This window comes from Lipophrys pholis, assembly GCF_963383615.2.
Source record: "Lipophrys pholis genome assembly, chromosome: 11".
NCBI classification, from domain to species: Eukaryota; Metazoa; Chordata; class Actinopteri; order Blenniiformes; family Blenniidae; genus Lipophrys; species Lipophrys pholis.
Genome location: NC_137631.1, coordinates 7,416,511 through 7,435,180, shown reverse-complemented (window position 1 = coordinate 7,435,180; position 18,670 = coordinate 7,416,511). Strand labels below are relative to the sequence as shown.

At 42.1% G+C, this 18,670-nt stretch overlaps 2 protein-coding genes across 2 annotated transcripts; one reads left to right on the top strand and one right to left on the bottom strand.

The window, feature by feature from the left end:
• Positions 1–4,845: 4,845 nt before the first annotated feature.
• ric3b (RIC3 acetylcholine receptor chaperone b) lies at positions 4,846–9,430 on the top strand. Its single transcript, XM_080474649.1, has 6 exons — positions 4,846–5,065; positions 6,118–6,353; positions 6,695–6,773; positions 6,865–6,958; positions 7,125–7,255; positions 7,862–9,430. The coding sequence occupies exons 1-6, from the start codon at positions 4,945–4,947 to the stop codon at positions 8,314–8,316; spliced, it is 1,116 nt and encodes a 371-aa protein (XP_080330775.1). The 5' UTR covers positions 4,846–4,944; the 3' UTR covers positions 8,317–9,430.
• Positions 9,431–9,469: 39 nt separating this feature from the next.
• Positions 9,470–12,930, bottom strand: psma1 (proteasome 20S subunit alpha 1). The gene is made up of 10 exons (XM_080474877.1): positions 12,846–12,930; positions 11,986–12,030; positions 11,799–11,900; positions 10,825–10,928; positions 10,642–10,730; positions 10,458–10,528; positions 10,240–10,369; positions 10,020–10,099; positions 9,796–9,900; positions 9,470–9,716 (listed from the first exon to the last, which is right to left on the bottom strand). The coding sequence occupies exons 1-10, from the start codon at positions 12,846–12,848 to the stop codon at positions 9,654–9,656; spliced, it is 792 nt and encodes a 263-aa protein (XP_080331003.1). The 5' UTR covers positions 12,849–12,930; the 3' UTR covers positions 9,470–9,653.
• Positions 12,931–18,670: the final 5,740 nt, after the last annotated feature.

Sequence of the window (18,670 nt, the reverse complement as noted above, 5' to 3'; positions counted from 1 at the left end):
CGATCAACAAAATTGTAAAGATTTATGCTATAGCTCCTTTTGGAAGTACTGGTTGTGTGTTATGGATGGATGGATAGATGCAGCTTTAACTATACACACAGATAAAAAAAACAATAAATATTGTATGAATATTAATTTATTGTATATATAAATAGAAATAATGTATCTGATGGATACACAACTAGCCAATAAAAAAATAAACCTTTATCCTCATTTTCTGTGTTAATATGTCCAACACCTGTGATTTTTAATGGCTATGTTGAAAGGAGCCATAAGTTATTACAACTATTTCTGTGGTATCATGTTAATCACCTTGTATTTGTCCAAACGTGACTGGGATGTCGATTCTCTAACCAAATCATGCAGTAAATAAGGAATTTGTAAACTGTTGGCATGTTATGTTTGAAAATTACACTGAAATTAACATTCATCACTTATCTACAAATGTTACATTAGAGGAAATTGATCATCAAAAACACCCGAAAGTGGAAAAGTTCTGTTTACATTTCCAAACATAGTTCAAATCTGCTAAAATGTAAAAAAAAAAAGAAAAATTTTTTTTTTTTTTAAAAAGCATTGCGTTTTTGTGAATAAAGTCAAAATAGAGTAACAACATGAAAATGGGTGAGCCCACAGAGATCCTCTGTAGAATTATCAGTTAAATCTGCAGCCCTCCGCAGGTTTATGGAGCTTTAAAGTCGGTTTCAGCCTGTTGTTTAGTGACCCAGGCCGCAGCCTTACTATTTTACTCTCAAACCCCTTTTACGACCTCTGCACGCAGCTGTTTTTAGAGATAAAAACTTGAAAAGCTCTCTGACCACCGCATGTTCTAAGCCAAACAACAAAACCTTCAACATAAAGGACAAGCTGGGGAATATAAAGAAACATGTATTCACGACAGAACCAGATATTTCTCTTTGGAGTCGGAAAACCAGGGTAAAGTGGGACTTTCATGACTTTCCCAAGCGTAACTCGGTCTACTTGTAAACAAGTTCGACAAACAGCCTAAAAGTTAATACAAATATATCATTGTGATCGTCACACATTGTTTTAGATGTGCACACGATGGATAAAAAATATTGTTGACATCTGTATGGATTTTACGTTAGAGAAACACCAATTTACTAAATCTCATAAACAAGATCATCTCATTGAAGCTATTGGTCACTTTAGAAGGCACTTTCAAATGTTTGAGATGTGATAGATTCAATCGCTGAGAATCCAGGCAGCTCAGTAATTTGCAATTGAAACTACAATGGTAAGATTTCAGCTTTTTAATAACCAATAAAACCCACTAAAGTCCCACTAAATTGATGATGTGCATTGCTTGGATTTTTGGATTACACTCCTATAATAATAAAATATATAAATTATTATAATTGATTACCTAAGTCTAACATGACTTCAGGATTTACACCTAATTACGGATTAGTATACATATTAACTTATTAGATGTATTAAAGTACACATGTTCAGATAATAATAATAAATGTTTTTCGACATTTTAAAGCCAGTAAGATACACTTAGTTTGTGACATGGTTTGTGTGTTTATAAGAAACTTTGAAACAGTTGCCATCATTGTCATAAATTCTCAAAAGCCTGCCCAAGCAACACCTATGATATGTAAATATATAATTAACTCACTAGTTTGGAATAAATGTGAAGAAATGGGAATCTTACCAAATATGGTCACTTACGTTTAAAGCATCAGATCTAAAAGTCTGTAAAAGATGATTTCTCTCTCTCTCTCTCTCTCTCTCTCTCTCTCTCTCTCTCTCTCACACACACACACACACACACACACACACACACACACACACACACACACACACACACACACACACACACACACACACACACACACACACACACACACACACACACACACACACACACACACACACACATAATCCCTTCTCTTTGAAGACTTGGCTCTGCATAAAGCCATTTAGCAAAAACCTAAACGAACATTAAGGCCTTAAATGGAGCTCAATCACACGAGAGCAAGAAGAACTTCAGTGTGGCAGATTTCAATATGAAGAATATAAAAGTAACTGTGAGCTAGAATTTTGTGATGAAATGTTTGTTTCTGCAAGAAAAGTCGGTGTATGTGTAAGTAATAAAATAATCAGTTTGAAAGACAATTATAGACAAAACACTTCTTCAGGAGATGCTTATCATAGGTGGTTGCTTGGTGGGATTTAGGGCGTGCTCACATTTGCCAGAGGTGTTTTGATGAACAGACGCCCTGGTGGAGCCGCATTTTTATTGCTCTGAGGATCATTGCCATCTGAACTATGTGGAGTAACAAGCAGAATCAAAACCTTTCTATGAAGCAACTCTCAGGCCGTTTCCTACGACGCAGCACTGTGCATCGAAGCTGACCCACAACGGGAAGTGAGATACATCAAAATCACCGCCGCGTTGCAGGAGACCTTCTTCTGTTCGATTCGTGGGATCGAGGATTTCCTTCTGCAGTTTATTTTCTAACCCTATCGTGCATATTTAAAGCTGTTTGCAAGTTCTCCGCCGGAGTAAATACCATAATTGGTCCACGTCACACAGCCTTGTTGTTGAAGATGTGAAGCTATGTTGAATTATGAATGTCACAGCAGATGTTTAAGATGTTATTTTAGTAAGGAAGACCGTTTGAGCAGAAAGTGAAATGGAGCAGATTAATGACCGTTTCTCAAACTTTGGTTTGGATCAAATACTCACACCTCAAGTGTGAACACTGGCACAGTAAAGTTTCCGACGTACCTCTCTTACCTCAACTTACCCTCTGCTTTGTGGCAGCAGAAAGACTGCTCTTAGACTTGAAGCTTTTTATTTTATTCTTATTTATTTATTTACTTTTATTCTAAATACCCGCGTGAATCAATATGAATCAAAATAAAGTTACTGTGGTGAAGACAAAGAAATGTGAAAATACATTAAAACGGGTTCGGTCACAAAATGTAAATCCATCCATCATCCAACTCAGGGATTCTGGAGCTGATCTCAGCTGACCAAGTTTAGCAATGACACTGGCACTTCAACCACTCTGATCATTTTCTAAGTTTTACTATGCCCCTGGTACTCCAACCACACTTAGAATTATTAGATATATTCTTTTTAAAGAAATATATATATATATATTTATATTTTTTTCACTTCTCTATGGGCCCCTGGTCCAACAGCTGCTCCAGAGCTCCTTGTGGATCGTGAGGCCCCGCTTTTTCACGGTCTGTATTCATACTGAAAATCAAGATCAAGCGAGATTTTGCCATTCTCCTCTACTATGGGAGGTTTCTGTCCTCCTGAGCTCCCCTCAGGACACCTGCGTTACAGTTTGGCAGGTGTACCGCCCCCAGTCAAACTCCCCACCTCCCCGCCTCCCCGCCTCACTGTCTAAGTGAAAAAACGATGAGTAGTGGTATTTCACCGGCGGCCGAGACCTCCCACTTATTCTACACCATCTCATGTCTCTTCACAGTGCCAGACTAGAGTCAAACTCAACAGGGTCTTCTTTCCCCACTGATTCTGCCAAGCCCGCTCCCTTGGCTGTGGTTTCGCTAGATAGTGGGCAGGGACAGTGGGAATCTCGGTCATCCATTCATGAGCATCACTAATTAGATGACGAGGCATTTGGCTGGAGAGTCATAGTTACTCCCGCCGTTTCATTGAATTTCTTCACTTTGACATTCAGAGCACTGGGCAGGAATCACCTCTCGTCAACACCCGCCATGGGCCTTCGCGATGCTTTGTTTTGATTCAACAGTCGGATTCTCCCGGCTGTCACCAGTTCTACGTCAGCTGCTTGGTGCCAGCCGAGGCGACCCACCGGGGAGGCCCGTGTGAACTTGACCCCGTCGGGCACCACAGCTGGGGAGATTTGCGAGATGGACCCAGCGAGCGTCCACAGTTGCCACCGTCGGCCGCCGACTCGACACCTTCCGCCCGCTCGCCCGCCTTCCACCCAGCGACGGAGACCGCCCCCGCGGGCCACGACCCGTGGACAGGCCGCCAGTCCATCACAGGGCAAACTCAGAGAGACAAACATTCACACCTATAGGCAACTGCAGAGTCACTAATTACGTTTAAATGTATGTTTTCTGGCCTGATGGAGAAACCATGAAGATAAGAATGCGCAAACTACTTACAAAATAGTCTCCAGTCCCAGAATCACAGTTGAAATTGAGTTGTATTTTGAGCAGAAAACTAAACTAAACTAAACTAAACTAAATTAAACTAAAGCAAACCAAACCGTTGTTTTCTTCAAAGTTTCTTTATTCTCTCCGTTGGAGAGACATTTGGCAAATTATTATGACAGAAGTATTCCAATAATGCTTCAGATTGTGTACTAACAGTCTGACATGATGTAATCTTTATTATGACACTTCAGAAAGTGAATTTAACTCAGAGTGCCTTATTGACAAAGACACTCAAAATTAAACATAGAATTAAATCTGCACACACACAGTGGACACAGTGCGTGTCCTTGCCGTACCTGAACTTAACCAAACTCTGACTGTAACTTGATGGTCAAACATGTATTCAAAATTGATTGACTGATAATATTTGTAAGGCCCTTTCTGATGAATTTACTTCAACTGAATTTTCAATATTTCTCAACTTTTTCACTGACAATATTTAGTTTTAGAAATAATAATAATAGGCATGTTTCGTTAAAAACGTTTGATCAGAAACGTTTCTGAGTGTCCATTTCTTATTACTTTTTCTTCTTCATAATATCTAGCCTGCTGTATAGCAGTATTGCAGACACCCTGTGCTCTGCCGCCACCTGGTGGTCAGATATTGGTCCTGCAGCCACGTGCACTTCCGCTCCTCCGGTGAAAAGGAGGAAGCTGCCGCCGCGTCTCCTCCGCCTCCCCCACTTCTCTCCCGAGTGCCCCTCACCTGGTCCGGGTTCTCTGCAGGCTGGGGACCGCTCACCTGCCGGGATGGCCATGACCACGTTTCAGAAGGTGACCCTGGCGACCTGCCTCGTGCTGTGCGTGGGGCTGCTGCTTCCCAAGATGCTGCTGTCGCGCGGCAGGAAGGATGCTGCCGAGCGGCCGGAGGGTGCGTGCGTCGCATTTCAGCGGGTTTTCACGGGTTTCTGATCCCTTAATCTGACCTCAGCTCTGTATATACTGCACAAGATACACAGTTTACAATTACTGACTTTCAAGAGTCGCATTATAATGGCCATTGTTTAGTATTTCAAGCCGATATATGCGTTGTACATCACTAGTGTGGGTTGATCGTGCAGTGACACTTTCCTCCCTGGAGGGGGCGCCAAAACACCAATCCATTTCTCTTTTTAGAATGGAATAAAATAGAATAGTCCTTTATTGTCACTCTGTAGCAATGTTAAAACAGTGTGAGCAGCAGTGAAATGTTGTGACAGCAACCTCAGTGACAACATTAAGAAAACACACAATCGTAAAAAAAATACAAGACTGTGAAGAGGGACTTTAGTTAATTATTGAGCTCAGCTTTAACAGAGAAACATTAAACATGATACTGTTTTTATTCGTGTATTTATTTAATTAATAATTTGCAAACACTGTGATGTATGTTGTATAATGCAAAAAGTAAATAGGACCCTGGTCCTAATGTGACATTGTCCTGAAACACATCTGAATGCAGTGAGGAGCGCCGCAATTGGCTTTCCGAGAAGCTTGTTTATGGTATATTCTTTAGATTCCGGTGTGTTGAAGCATAAACAACTACTTTATATCAGCAGCAGATTAGCCCTTGGACTCATCTCTTGGACTTGATCTTGATAAACGTGCAGTGTTTGTGTAAATAACATCATAAAATGAAAGTAGCTTAAACTAAAAACACCAAAAATCTATAGCATCATCTCATATCCAAACACGGTTATATTTCAGCTACAGTAAATATTAAAAAGCTGCACTAAATCTTGAGGTTTCATGTTTCCAAGTAAGGGAAAAGCAGCCTGCTGAAGTGGAGAGACTGATCGAAACAGTGACTTATATTTTCCAATATCTAAATCACAATCTTATGATTATTTTCAGAAACAAGTAAACAATACTTCTGTGACTGTAGTCTTCTTAGCTGTCTGTAATATGTATTTCAGTTTATGTTAGATTGTGACTCTGATGCAGGTTCGGGCCGTTTTCCTCCGATGCTGCACCGTCAGATGGCTCCGGAGGGTCGAGGCCAGCGGGTGGCGGCGGCGGCAGGTTCCGGGTACTCCAGGGCGCACAACACCGAGGCCATAGCTCGGGCCAAAGGAGCAGGAACAGGCGCCGGGACCGGAGGGAAATCCAACCTGGCAGGACAGATCATCCCGGTGTACGGCTTTGGCATCTTACTCTACATCCTCTACATACTGTTTAAGGTAAACTCTAACCTGCTGGACTCAAGCACAGAAAGCGTCTTTACTGATCTGTATCGTGTCTTTTCATGCAAAAACAACAAAGAGAAGAATTTGTTTTAGAATCAAATCTCGACCTTATTTGCAGTATATTGCCAAAGTGTCCATCTGAACTAGAATCTAACGTGTAAAAGCTGTTTGAGATGCAGGTAAACATGTTCACTCTGTGCTCCGCTTTTACCATAGAGCTGTTTTATGAAAAGCAAATTGAGTGTGAGTTGCTTTGAAGCCCGCCGATGTGCGATGGGGGGATTTGCTCTGTGGTGTTTTGTGGCTATTTAATCCTGTTATTGTCTCCCTGTTAGATCACATCAAAAGGAAGCAGCAAGCCGTCAGAGGGAAGGTTTCCTTCGGTGCGCTCAGAAAACATGAAGAGAAAGATCAGTACGTCTCCCTGGCGGCGATCTTAATCTGAACCCCTTTGTCGCACGGCAAAGCGGAGGTGTCTGATTCTTTCTCCTTCTTCCGTCCCCAGCCGACTTTGAGCTGGCTCAGCTGCAGGAGAAGCTGATGGAGACCGAGCTGGTGATGGAGGACATCGTTTCCGGGGCAAACCACAGTCCTGACAGGTGCATGTTTTTCCCCCCGGAGGAGTCTTCACCCTCATCCAACTTGTCACCCCGCCTTCACAACAAAGACCACATGACAGTCATACGATGCGAAGTCTGAAGCCGGAGCGTCTGACTGTGCCGTGGCTGCAGTGTCGCCAACCTGTTTCACTGTGTTTTGCTGCAGGTTGAAGGGGGTGACGGCTGTTCAGGAGGAGAATCTGCTGCTGCAGCTGACGGAGATCACTCGGGTGATGCAGGAGGGCCAGCTGGTGGAGGGGATGGCTGCGGAGAAGAAGAAGCAGGACGACTGGGAAGGTGCGAGACACGTTGCCTTTACGGACTGAGAGGAGTGACCTGTCTGCGTTAATTACTTAATATCTCGCAATTGTCCATGTGCTTTATGAAATTCTTAAGCGCTGCGACCACTGGAACAGGTCAGAGGCCGTGCCCGCGGGCTTTACCCCTCCTTGTATTTCACCTACAGTCAAAAGTGGAGATTCATTTCTACATTACCAGGTTTTAAGTTGACTGTAGACATGAAAATGAAGAATTTCTACAATGCAGGATTTTCTTTTCTTTGTGAAATTGATTCCAGTTCAGATTATAATGATAAACAGCAAGAAATGGCTTACACATATGTATATAGGTCAATCACATCATTTGTTTTCTTCTATTTGCCTCCTATCTTTTTTACTATTTGGCAAGAATGAATATTCAAACAGTAGGACGTCACATTTACTGGTATAGTCCACTCTTGGTAGTCTGTGATCGAGTCCACTGGACTCGGTAGTTATTATTATCAACGTTTCATTTGTATCTGGTGTTTCTAAATCCGTTAATTCAAGTTGACGCCGCTCAAGCCTCATGTGAGGCCCGTTTGTCATTTCAACTGAATGAGTGAGTTGTTCCAACTTCCCACAGACGATCCTTACTGGGAGCATTCCCGCTGCAGCTGTCACACGGAGCCGGGACAGCAGGGACAGTCTGACAGGACACCAGCCGAGAAGGAAGACCTCCCCGAAGACGTTCCAGAAGGAGGAGACCCCGAGGAGGTGGAGCGTCTGAGCAGAGACGTGACGGAGTCCGAGGGGACCGCGGCGAGCCGAGAGGAAGTGGACAGACAGATCGATTCAGGACAGGAGGAAGAGGAGGCGGACCCGCATGAGCACAAGGAGGACGGGGGGCAGATCGACCTGGGCGTCCCCGACGACGACCTGGTGGGAGTCCTGAGGGAGCTGGAGCTCACCCTGAGGGTGACGTCCATGATGGAGCAGGAGAAGGTGGAGGACCTGACGAGGCCGACAGAGACGACCGGCGGCTCAGTGAGACGGAGGAACAAGAGGAGGAGGCCGAAGAAAGCGGCACAACTGACATGAACTCCAGCTCAAGTTGCCTTCAGGGACTCTGTCAGCATGAGAGGTGGTGACAGCATGAAAATGAATCACCAGCATCGTTGGACAAGTATTTATGCAGAGCTGTTTTTTTTTTTTTTAAGACTTCAAGCAATGGCTGAAATGTCGAGACGGGATTTTCTTAACTGAGATGACCCACACACACGCACACACACACACACACACACAGGTCTTGGACATTACACATTTCCCACCCAGCTCTCACGCCACACTCCTCTGGCTCATGCAAAATAGGTATTTATAGTTGAAAGAACTTCCTAAGACATAGGCAATATATATATATATATATGTACACACACACACATAAAATCACTTCCTTATGTTAGTTTTTATACGTACTGTATGTTGTTTCCGTATATCACCGGGCATTGAACTGCCCGGGGCTCAACACCAGAGACCTTTGGTCAGCGAGAAATTATGAAACAAATAGAAAGTAGTGTAGACGATGCATGCTATTGAAATACAAAGATTTGAATCTTTCAAATTTAGATAAACGAAGAAAAGATGCAAAGCACATTGTTTTAAGACATTCATATTAGAGTAGACGTTAGGGTTTACCCCTCACAATAGTTGTAGTTTTTCATTCCTTCCCTTGACTTCTTCATATTTAAACATCATCCTTCCAGATGTGTCCTGCTGCCGAACCCTGAAGCTTTCAACTCAGTTTAGTAAGTACTAGTGAAAATTAGTCTCGTTTATGAAATCTTCACTATTTGATCCAATAATACTGCGTCAGGTATTTCACTTAATTTGTGAAAATGAAGTTGCTTCAGAAAGGACTTCAAGTCATAACGTGTTGAGTGTATCAGATCTTCCACGGCGGGTGTTGAAATTCATCATCACATTCGATCCGCCCCGGCCCGGATCTCCACCCGGTGTCCCTTTCTTTCATACATTATTCACACGGTGTGCTCCCCTGCTGTAAGAAAAGCGTGTCGGCGATCAACAACGATGTGAGCGAAACATGTTTTTCTGGTTTGAAGGTTTTGGACCTAATGTCAGGGATGTTGATCTTCCACATATTGGTACTAACTTCCTGAGATTTCTCTGTTCTGGGTTGAATAAAGTCTCTGATCTGAACGCCTGTGACTTATGTTAATCAAGTACAGCAGCAAAATTCACCAAAAGAAAAAAGGAGTTTATTGTATATTGGTACATCGTTCGCCATACAAAAGTAACATCACAAGGATGGATGTTAGCAGAGAACATTTCAGATCGACAAGTTACGCGGGTGGCACATCACAATGACTTCCTTCTCATAGGATTTCTCAGATTGGTTGGAAGTCGCTCACTGATCGGCCTCAGTGCTCCATCGGCTCGTCCGCTGCGTCTCCAGGGGCGGGCTCGTCTGCAGCCGGGGCGACCTGACACAAACAAAACGAGGGATTGTTAGAAGGAACGCACTCAAGAGTTTGAAAATAGCTGTTTAAATCCTGCAAGTACCTTTCTCTGTGGCCTCTCCTCCAGCCCCTCCAGGAATGACGCCACGTCGTCGTCGTCGTAGATGGTGAACTCCATTTCTTTACCCACGATGCCAACGGACACGTTCTGATAGAGGGAGGACACGTGTGGAAGATTGTGAACCATTATGATTCAGCAGTTTTGACCCATTTTCTGACACAAAAACACAAAGCGTAGGTCACGTGTAGACAAGCGATGGCCGGTACCTTGGTGGTGAGGTCCTGCTCGGCTGGGAGGGTTTCTCTGAGAGCACGGAGGCCATGTTGGACCAGATCGTTCAGATTACCTGTCAAACAAAACCCGGCTTCTTACTGTAACCGTCTCAGAAGCTGCTAAACAGGAGCTAAGATACGTCAACGTCTATCTTTTCAAACCGTAAAACAAACTGAATGTGAACGGAGGTGAAATCTAAAGCCCGGGTCTTACAGTCGGAGAACTTGTCCATGCATCTCTCCAGGTAGGTGCGTGCAGACTGGGAGCGAGCGCCGATGGACATGGCTTTGCAGTCAAAGTAGTTTGCAGACGGGCAAGTCTGGAAGATGTGAGGTCCCATGTCCTGCACGTACAACAACTTGGGTTATTCCTCACATCACTGGTACTGATTTAGCAAGCCGTTAAAACACAGCAGGTGTGAATAGACTTACATCAAAGCCAGCGATGAGGAGTCCCACTCCGTAGGGCCTCCTACCATACCTCTGTGTTGGGATTTGGGTTTCTGAAGTGAAAGTTAGGGATCTCATCTATGGTCAAGACCTATTAGAAGTTGCTGCTCCTAATTATTTTGGGAAAATTGGCTGAATAACATGACGAGAGCTCAAGAAAGGATACTGCTGCCAACAACAGAGACGAGACGCGACGTGGGGAGAGGCCGGTCGAAGACAAATCTTGAGTCCAAGCACTCCTGACGCATGAAGTTACTGCGTGAGGGAAGGTGTCAGTAAGTACATAAAACTAATGGTCGGAGTTTAATGTGCAATTTAATGTCGGACCACCGGGGTCGGGTTGACCTACCAGAGGAGTCTGGCATCAGCAGTCAGCCCAGCGATGGAGATGCCGATGTGGCTGTCGACATGAAGGATCTTCTTTTGGTGGGCTGCCAGTTCAGACTGAGCTCTCTGTGGTCACAAGACATGAAGCGGGAGTAAGGCATCAGGTATTCGTCATGTAGACTGACAACTAAACTGAACTCCGTTATATTATATTGATTTTCCTCCAGGATTTAGTGTTTCATACTTTCAAATATTAGGACGACACTTTCCCATCAAAACGAGAAAACTGACGAGCCTTCACGGTGAGAGGACAATATGTTGGAGAATGAAGCCTTTGTGCAGATTAGGCAAGTGCAACTGATTTCTCATTTCATATTATTTACAGCCCACAGAGTCAAATTCCCAAAACTAATAACTTTTCACAGCTGAGGGGAGAAGGAAGCTCACTTTAATTAGACATTCATCGAGATTACTGCATTGCTAAGCATAAAGAGAAAAGCACATCAATATCACCCGCAGGTTTATATGTCCTTAGGGTAGAAGTGAGTCAATCAGAATTTAGCCTCCTAGTCATGAAGATTAAGTTTTTATGACACTCATGCTGGTTAAAAATGCCCTATCTGAATGTAGATCCTTTCCTAAAACTATGTTTACAACGTAAACAACGGTTTTGGTAAATTTGAGGCAGTCTCAACTAAAATAACATTTTTAACCACATCTGAACTAATGATTGAGCATTAATTCTACACATAAACACTTTTTGAATACCAACTTTTGTCAATATACTGCCACGTTCCTGCGTGATAGGAACTAATTTTAATATCTAACTTTGCGTGTAAGATTTGCAGCGACACAGAGAACAAGAAGCTTCTCATAATTAAACTAAAACAATATTGCATTGATATGGCTTGATATCACAACTGTTTAAGGCTCAGCTTCTAACCAATATGTGTCTTTAATCACCATGATCAGGCATTTAAAAAAAAAGACTTGTACCTTGAGAGCGACCAGGACTGCATGGGTTTTGGATTTGAGTCCTACGGTTGCAGACCCTTGCTTCACTGCCTCCATGGCATACTCGATCTGGTGAATCCGGCCCTGTGGACACATCGACGCAGACAACAGCGTTATCGAAGGATCGTGTGCATTCTGATCAGAGATGAGAGGGTAAACACTGGCTCACCTGTGGGCTCCATACTGTCACATCGTTGTCGTACTGGTTGCGGAACTGCAGAGGAAATAAAACAACGTGAGCGTGTTTGGAAACGACAGTCTTATAGAAACGACACTAACTGAACCTACATAATTGTCTTGCATGTTTAATCCGTCACACAGTCGCCCAGAGGAGCCAGAAACTAGAACGGCGGAAGGTCCTGAGCCAAACTACAGGCAGTATTTTTCTCCTGTGAGGTTTTAAATTACTGCCAGAGCTGAATAATTGATCAACATTTAGGTTCAGCCTCTTTGGAAGAAGAGTTGTAGACCAAACATGAGCTCTTCCGATCCAACACGGGTTCTGTAAACTATCTCTGATAGTTAGCCGACATCATGCGGACTATTGCATCTCTGTGCTGAAGTTTGTACAACTCTGAATAGACTTTATCCACATTTACTGACAGAAAAATGTGACGCTAAGAAGCAAAACGAAAGTAAAATCATGACACATCCCCTAGCCTCGGTTAGCTAGTTAGCATTAGCCTGCTAACAATTACCAACAAAGAAGCGGCGCAGTTATAATATTTAAATGCAATTTGGAATGAGAGGATCATTTAACACGTTTGAGGCTTGAAACAACTCATCCACGGGTTATTTCTTTGCCCACATGTTTGAAAGAGGCTACGAGAAGCTAACAGCTCCAGAAGTGCTTACTCACACTGCAGTCAAACTGAGCTAACTGTTAGCTCAGGGCGGCTCAATCTATCCCGTTCCAAAAAGATTCAGATAAGTTACGACGCGATAAAACCAGACGCTGATTATTTACACCAAAGACACACAGTAAAGTGTGGAACAGAGTGTCATATGTGAGATTTAATTCAAACTTACCATCTCGGCTTCAGAAAGCGGCTCAGTTAATCCGCCTGCACTCTGATCTGATCTCCACTCGCTTCCCTGTAAACGTCATCAGGGAAAAGAAGTCGAGCTCCGAGTTCAAATCACTGACGATTAAGGACGAACTAAACAAACTTTCCTTTTTCATGTTTATTTTTTATTTTACATATTTCTGATCCACATGTGGATGAAGCCGATATAGCAGATTGGTGGTTGGTTGGCTGAATAGACACGTAGAAGTGCTTCTACACGAGGATCAATGAATAAATGTAAAAAAAAACAATTTTCAAATGAAGATTCTGTAGAGTAACATAATAGAGCAGGATGTTCAAGCGCATTTTAATTGTAGGGGCTGCATAAGCCCGTAACATTACAGCACGGTTTTCAATGTTTTAGTGCAAACATGTCTCAACTTCCAGTGTGAGTGCACAGAAAGATATTCTGAAGTTTACTAACCACTTATTTGTGAAAACGACTGTTGCATGTGCGAAGAATATGTCCTCCATATTTTGTCTTTAAATTTTGTTCTAAAAACAAAACAAAACAAAAAAACTGACTTGACTTTATGCTTCATTTAGCAGATGGGATAAACAACGTGTTATTTGATGTGGAAATGCTTTTACTGTGGATAATCACTGATATTTCAGCTTGGCTCTTAAGGTTATGTCCACTGCTGTTCTTGAGGCTCTGTAATCATCAGTGAATAAACGAGAAACAACAGTTATTTGAATTGGAAAAACAAAAGTGCAGAAATTAGAAATGTGGGCTGATAACTAAGCTCTGCTGCAGACCTAACTAAGCTTTGTATTTTACTCATTTTAAAGAGTTTTAAGACTCTTTTCCTCAAGGATTTATTATTTTTCACATTAAAACAAGCTGCTAACACTTTCCCAAAAAGTATGATATCACAATAATGATCAATAATAATGATGGGCTTTTCAGTTGAAGCGGCACTCAAGACGCTGTGGACTCCTTTCATTTTCTTTACAGGCCAAGAGTCACATCTCCAAAACCCAAAGCTTGATGAAGTTCAGTTGAACACAGGTTGACAGCTGTATTATCATGCATATTTTAAAAGGAAAAACACATCTACATACATGCTGTTTGGTTTAATAAACCAAAAGAATACAGTTAATTTCCCCCATTAAATCAGTCACAAATGCTCTATACACAGTTAAACAGAAAGAAAAATGCATGTATGTTTATTTAATAACCATAAAATCGGGACATACCGTTGTTTTTTTTTGTTGTTTTTCTTTTTAGATGACATCTTTTGCATATTTTCACATGTCCTTGCAGTATAAATGCTCATTGAATTTGGCCTCCCGGTAGTGGAGATGACATTTTTATGGCACTCACAATGATCAATCGTACCCATTCCTCTTGCCGAAAAACATTGTGTTTTTTAAGAGACTCAACAATGATAAATGTCTAATTAAATAAAAAGATCCTGTCAAGATCAACCCCTGATTCTTGTTTTAATAGTATTTTCCTGATAACTTACTAAAGCATTAACGTTGGACGCAAGGTCATTCCGCGGGTCAGATTGAACCATGCGACCAGTCAGTTTTAACTAGCGGGCCGAGTGTTAGACACCTGATGTGTAGAACATTTACCAGAAAAATTAAGCATTCGTTTTAGACAAGAAAAAATATTCGATGATTATAATTTGGGTAAATTGGTTTTTCATTTTAGTTTTTACTAGACTTTAAACTTTACAATACAATTACTTCAATGTAAATTGAGGTCAAGGCTCTGAATAAATGTCTATTCACTTTCTTTCTTTTCTTTTCTTTTTCATGAGGCTGCAGTGTATTTGCCTGGCCACTAGGAGGCAGCAGTAAATTAGAGAAAGAGTTTTCATGGCTTCACAGACAAAACTACGAGAGCCACATGGACATGTCCCTCACACGGCCATGGTGGGTGTTTCACTTGCTTTTAATTAGTTTTTCCGTCTCTTTTCGATCAAATAATCACTATTTGACAAATATGAAGGCTCATATTTGCCACTGAAGCTCTCTGTTGCGTTTTCATATTGAACTACAAACAACAAGCTGCATGAAATAGGTACATTTTAAATAATTAAGGTGTTTTGGAGCTTCTTCTAACGTTGCTCCGTAAATGATATGAGCAAAACCATCTAACACTTGGATTCATGCATCCGGGATAAAATCCTAAAATCCTAAACAATACAGCAGCAGCTCAAAGTCTGTCAGTGTTTCTCTGAAGGTAAATGGCACCCAGTTTTAATAATTCACAAATATTAGTTCTGTGCCACAGAGCAACTCAGTCAATACGTCTAATCCAGTGCACTTTTCTGAAGGATAAACTGGAGGGAATAATTCTGGAGAGAAAATAATCTGGGTTAGAATAACTCAAAGTAGGAAACAAATATCGAGAGAAATAAGGATGTGCTGTAATAACAACGATAATTTATGTGACAATTTGACAACACAAGGAGATTTGTTTTTCTTTTTTCTTTTTTAATTCAAGCTGCTGTTTTAACTCACTGGGACCCAGATGTTGTAAGTTTCTTTTTAGTCTCTGTAGGATCAGAAAAAAAAAAAATCAATTTATCTTTTAAAACAACTCAATGACTTTCATTTTGTCTCTAATTTAGTGTTTATATATTTTATTAGAACAGTACATCCACAGCTTGTGATCAGAGCCCCAAACATACAGTCCTGCACTCCTGAGTTTAATGAGGCTGCAGCCTGTGGAGGACCTCACAAACTAAAACTGCCAGTTTTCTGTTTCGTTAGATGGGAAACAGCCACAGATTGCTGGTCAATGACTGAGGCTTTCAGAAAGCTCCTGATGGATTCGCTGTTTGTTTTGGCATTTGTAATTTTCTATTGTAATTCATAGCTTGTACTGGTTTGCTGCAATAGGAGTCATTTTCAACCATTTTTCCCTCCTCTGACCCTGAAAATTGAGCAAATATCTTCCTCTCAGTCCTGATTTCTCTACAAACAGCGCGTATCTATCAGCTCTAAATATTGTGCCTTGTTTCACTCTTCAAAAAAGAAAAGGAAGAACAAAAGGCAGATCTTTACATGCAAACACTCAAAACATGAAAACCTAGTTCTTTAGTTGTGTTTTCAGTAATCCTTTTTATGGCCTCTTTATATACTATTCTTGAGTTTTTATTTTTCTGTTGACATTTTGCTTTTACTGCCTTCATTTGAAAACAGATATCAGTACTCTGTATTTTATTTTTAAAACTAGATTGTTAGTCCAGTGAGGATGAATAGAAAAACACCTGCAGTAATGTGGAGAAGGATGAACTTCTTTCTGTCTCCAGATAAGTGATATGACAGCCCGTCTAGGTGCGACAGAGAAGAAGCCATTCTTTGCTTGCTATTCTGTTACTAGTTAAACCCAAAGTTTACATCATAGTTGTTCTCCCTACATTTATTGTATGTAAGTTTTATTTAAGAGAATAAATGTACACAATATGAGGCATTTCCAAAACACGCAGCCTCCAGCAAAAAGTTTCAAATGATGTTAATGATAATTTAGGTACAGGACAAAACCTTTCTTTCGGCGCTTGTATTCAGAAGATTCTTTGATTTTATGATCGGATAAAAGATTGTAATATTGTGTTGATGTGCACGCATGTGCATCCACACAACACCTTCCTCGAAATAAGATGGAGAAAAAAGTTCCCCTGAAATGAGGCCTAGTGTATGTTTAAAGTTAAAAGCACATTTATGTACTTTTTTTTACTTCCACCTTAGCAAAAGTGTTGACTCATTACTTCTCTCACCAGAGTAACTTTTTACTCGGGTAACAGGACTGGGACTTAAGTAAAGACTGCACCAACTGGATATCATGTTAATGTGAATCAACTCGACAGGTGGAGGACAAGTGTGAGAAAAGATGCGCTCATCTTCAACGTTTAAGAGTTTTATATCTGACGGGATTTTGTCTCTGATGCGTGCAGTCGGAGAAAAACCCACTAAATGTCCCTTCCTTAAAGTTTGAGTCAGATACCTTGTGTCTGGTTTTATGCTTGGCCACTGTTCACTTTTTCCCCTCTCCTTTCTCTCTGTTAATGATGTCTGATGTACCCTTGATCCAGGATGAGAGAGAGAGAGGGAGAGAGAGAGAGAGAGAGAGAGAGAGAGGGAAGAGGGAAGAGGGAAGAGGGGTGAATTAGTAGGACTGTGCTGACGAGCTCTCCTCCTTTGCCAAGGCAGCGGTAGCAGCGCGGCGGCGGCGGCGGCGGCGGCCATTACATCAGCGCGCCAACCTCCTTCTATGTGATTGAGATTGTAGAAGCTCTGCTGAGCTCAGCATGTTTTTCCTTTTTCTTTTTTTTTTTTTCTTCCTGGGGGCCTCATTTAACTTTGCCAAACACCCCCTCCCCTCCGCTCCTCCGCCTTCCCTCAGTTTAATTTTTCAAATGGAGAGCAGCCTGAGTCACTGTGTGATGGGTCCAAGCCACGCCGCTTCAGGAGTAGAAGGGAGTGTGCCCCTTCCTTTCTCCATTCATAGATTTGTTAAATGGGCAAGCGCCCCACTGTTTCGACGACTCATTGTAATTCTGACTTCATTGCTGTGTCTATTTCACATGCCGTTGCATCGCCGCATATTGTCTTTCATGTCCAAGCCTACTCTTGCTTATTCATTGGGGTGATTTTGTACCTCAAGTGGCTTAAAATTCTGAAAAATCTCATCCCCTTGTTGCTAAAAATAGGTCAGCGGTGTGTATCAGCCCTGGAAAATGACTGGACTAATGGGTGGGAAAGGTGGCGGCAGCACCAAGGTTGCATTAAGCTGGCAGCTGTCCTGCAACACGACGGGTCAAAGGTCGCCGGCGGCGCTGCAAACAGAGGGAAAGCCACCCCGCCCTCCCTGCCGCCCACAAGTTTTATGGATCTCGGAGCTGCATGTCGTCATTGACTTTTAATGTTTCCTACTGCGAAAAAACAAAAAAGACCGGTGCGTATGTGTGAAGGGAGAGGGGAGGCGAGGAGGGAGTCTTGCAGAGATCCTGTTTGCTGCCGTCAGTTTCCTGGTGTTGACGAAAGCGCCTATGCAGCAGTTCGCTAGCAAATGGCTGAAGAGGCTTATTCCGGCTCAAAAAAAGAAAAGGAAAAAAAAAAAAAAAGCAGTGCATTGTGGGCACTTAGTAATATCAGTTGCGAGGTTGACTCTTTTTCTCAAGCTAAAGATAGACAGTGAAAGAACATGTGGTGCCATTTGAATTACCTGTAAGACGGAAACAGGAAGAAGCATCTGATGCCACCCGAAGCCTCCTGAGTGATTGAAAAGTGCTCCTCTCTCAAACAAAGACATGCAGTCCTGGAAGGAGCTGATTTCGCTCATTATGTCAACAGTGATTAGGATTTTACAATTCATCATTTTTATTGTTCGGTGCCAGGAAATGCACCCACACCAATGCCTGAGTGGCAGAATCCATCATTTTTAATGTCGTGGCTCCATCTGACCACAGTGCAACTTTGACAAGTTGTCCCAAAACGGGGACTGACTGGGTGTTGGAGAGTCTCTAGTTTCCATTCATTCACATTTGCAAATACAAATATCTATAAAATAAAGTGCAATGACAGAGATAGTGGGTAGACTTTCCTTTGCAGGGTAATTAATTTTGCTGTAAGTGATTTTCCGGGGAGAGGACATCCACTGACAGTAAAATTAACTGCAGGAAAATCCCTTTGCTGTAAACTGACCTTTCTGTTCCCTCCTTTGAGGATTTATTTCCTTAATGACTTGGGACAAATTTAAGGTGTTTCCTATCTTCACCCCTATCTTGTTTGATTGGCTCCAGCCACCTGCGCCTTGAAAATAAAGGG

Coding starts and splice junctions, on each gene's coding strand:
- ric3b (XM_080474649.1), top strand. CDS start 4,945: ATGGCCATGACCACGTTTCAGAAGGTGACCCTGGCGACCTGCCTCGTG. Junction 6,774..6,864: donor AAACATGAAGAGAAAGATCA/GTACGTCTCCCT, acceptor TTCCGTCCCCAG/CCGACTTTGAGCTGGCTCAG. Junction 7,256..7,861: donor GAAGCAGGACGACTGGGAAG/GTGCGAGACACG, acceptor AACTTCCCACAG/ACGATCCTTACTGGGAGCAT.
- psma1 (XM_080474877.1), bottom strand. Junction 10,929..11,798: donor CAGTCCTGGTCGCTCTCAAG/GTACAAGTCTTT, acceptor TTGTGACCACAG/AGAGCTCAGTCTGAACTGGC. Junction 9,901..10,019: donor AGCAGGACCTCACCACCAAG/GTACCGGCCATC, acceptor TCCCTCTATCAG/AACGTGTCCGTTGGCATCGT.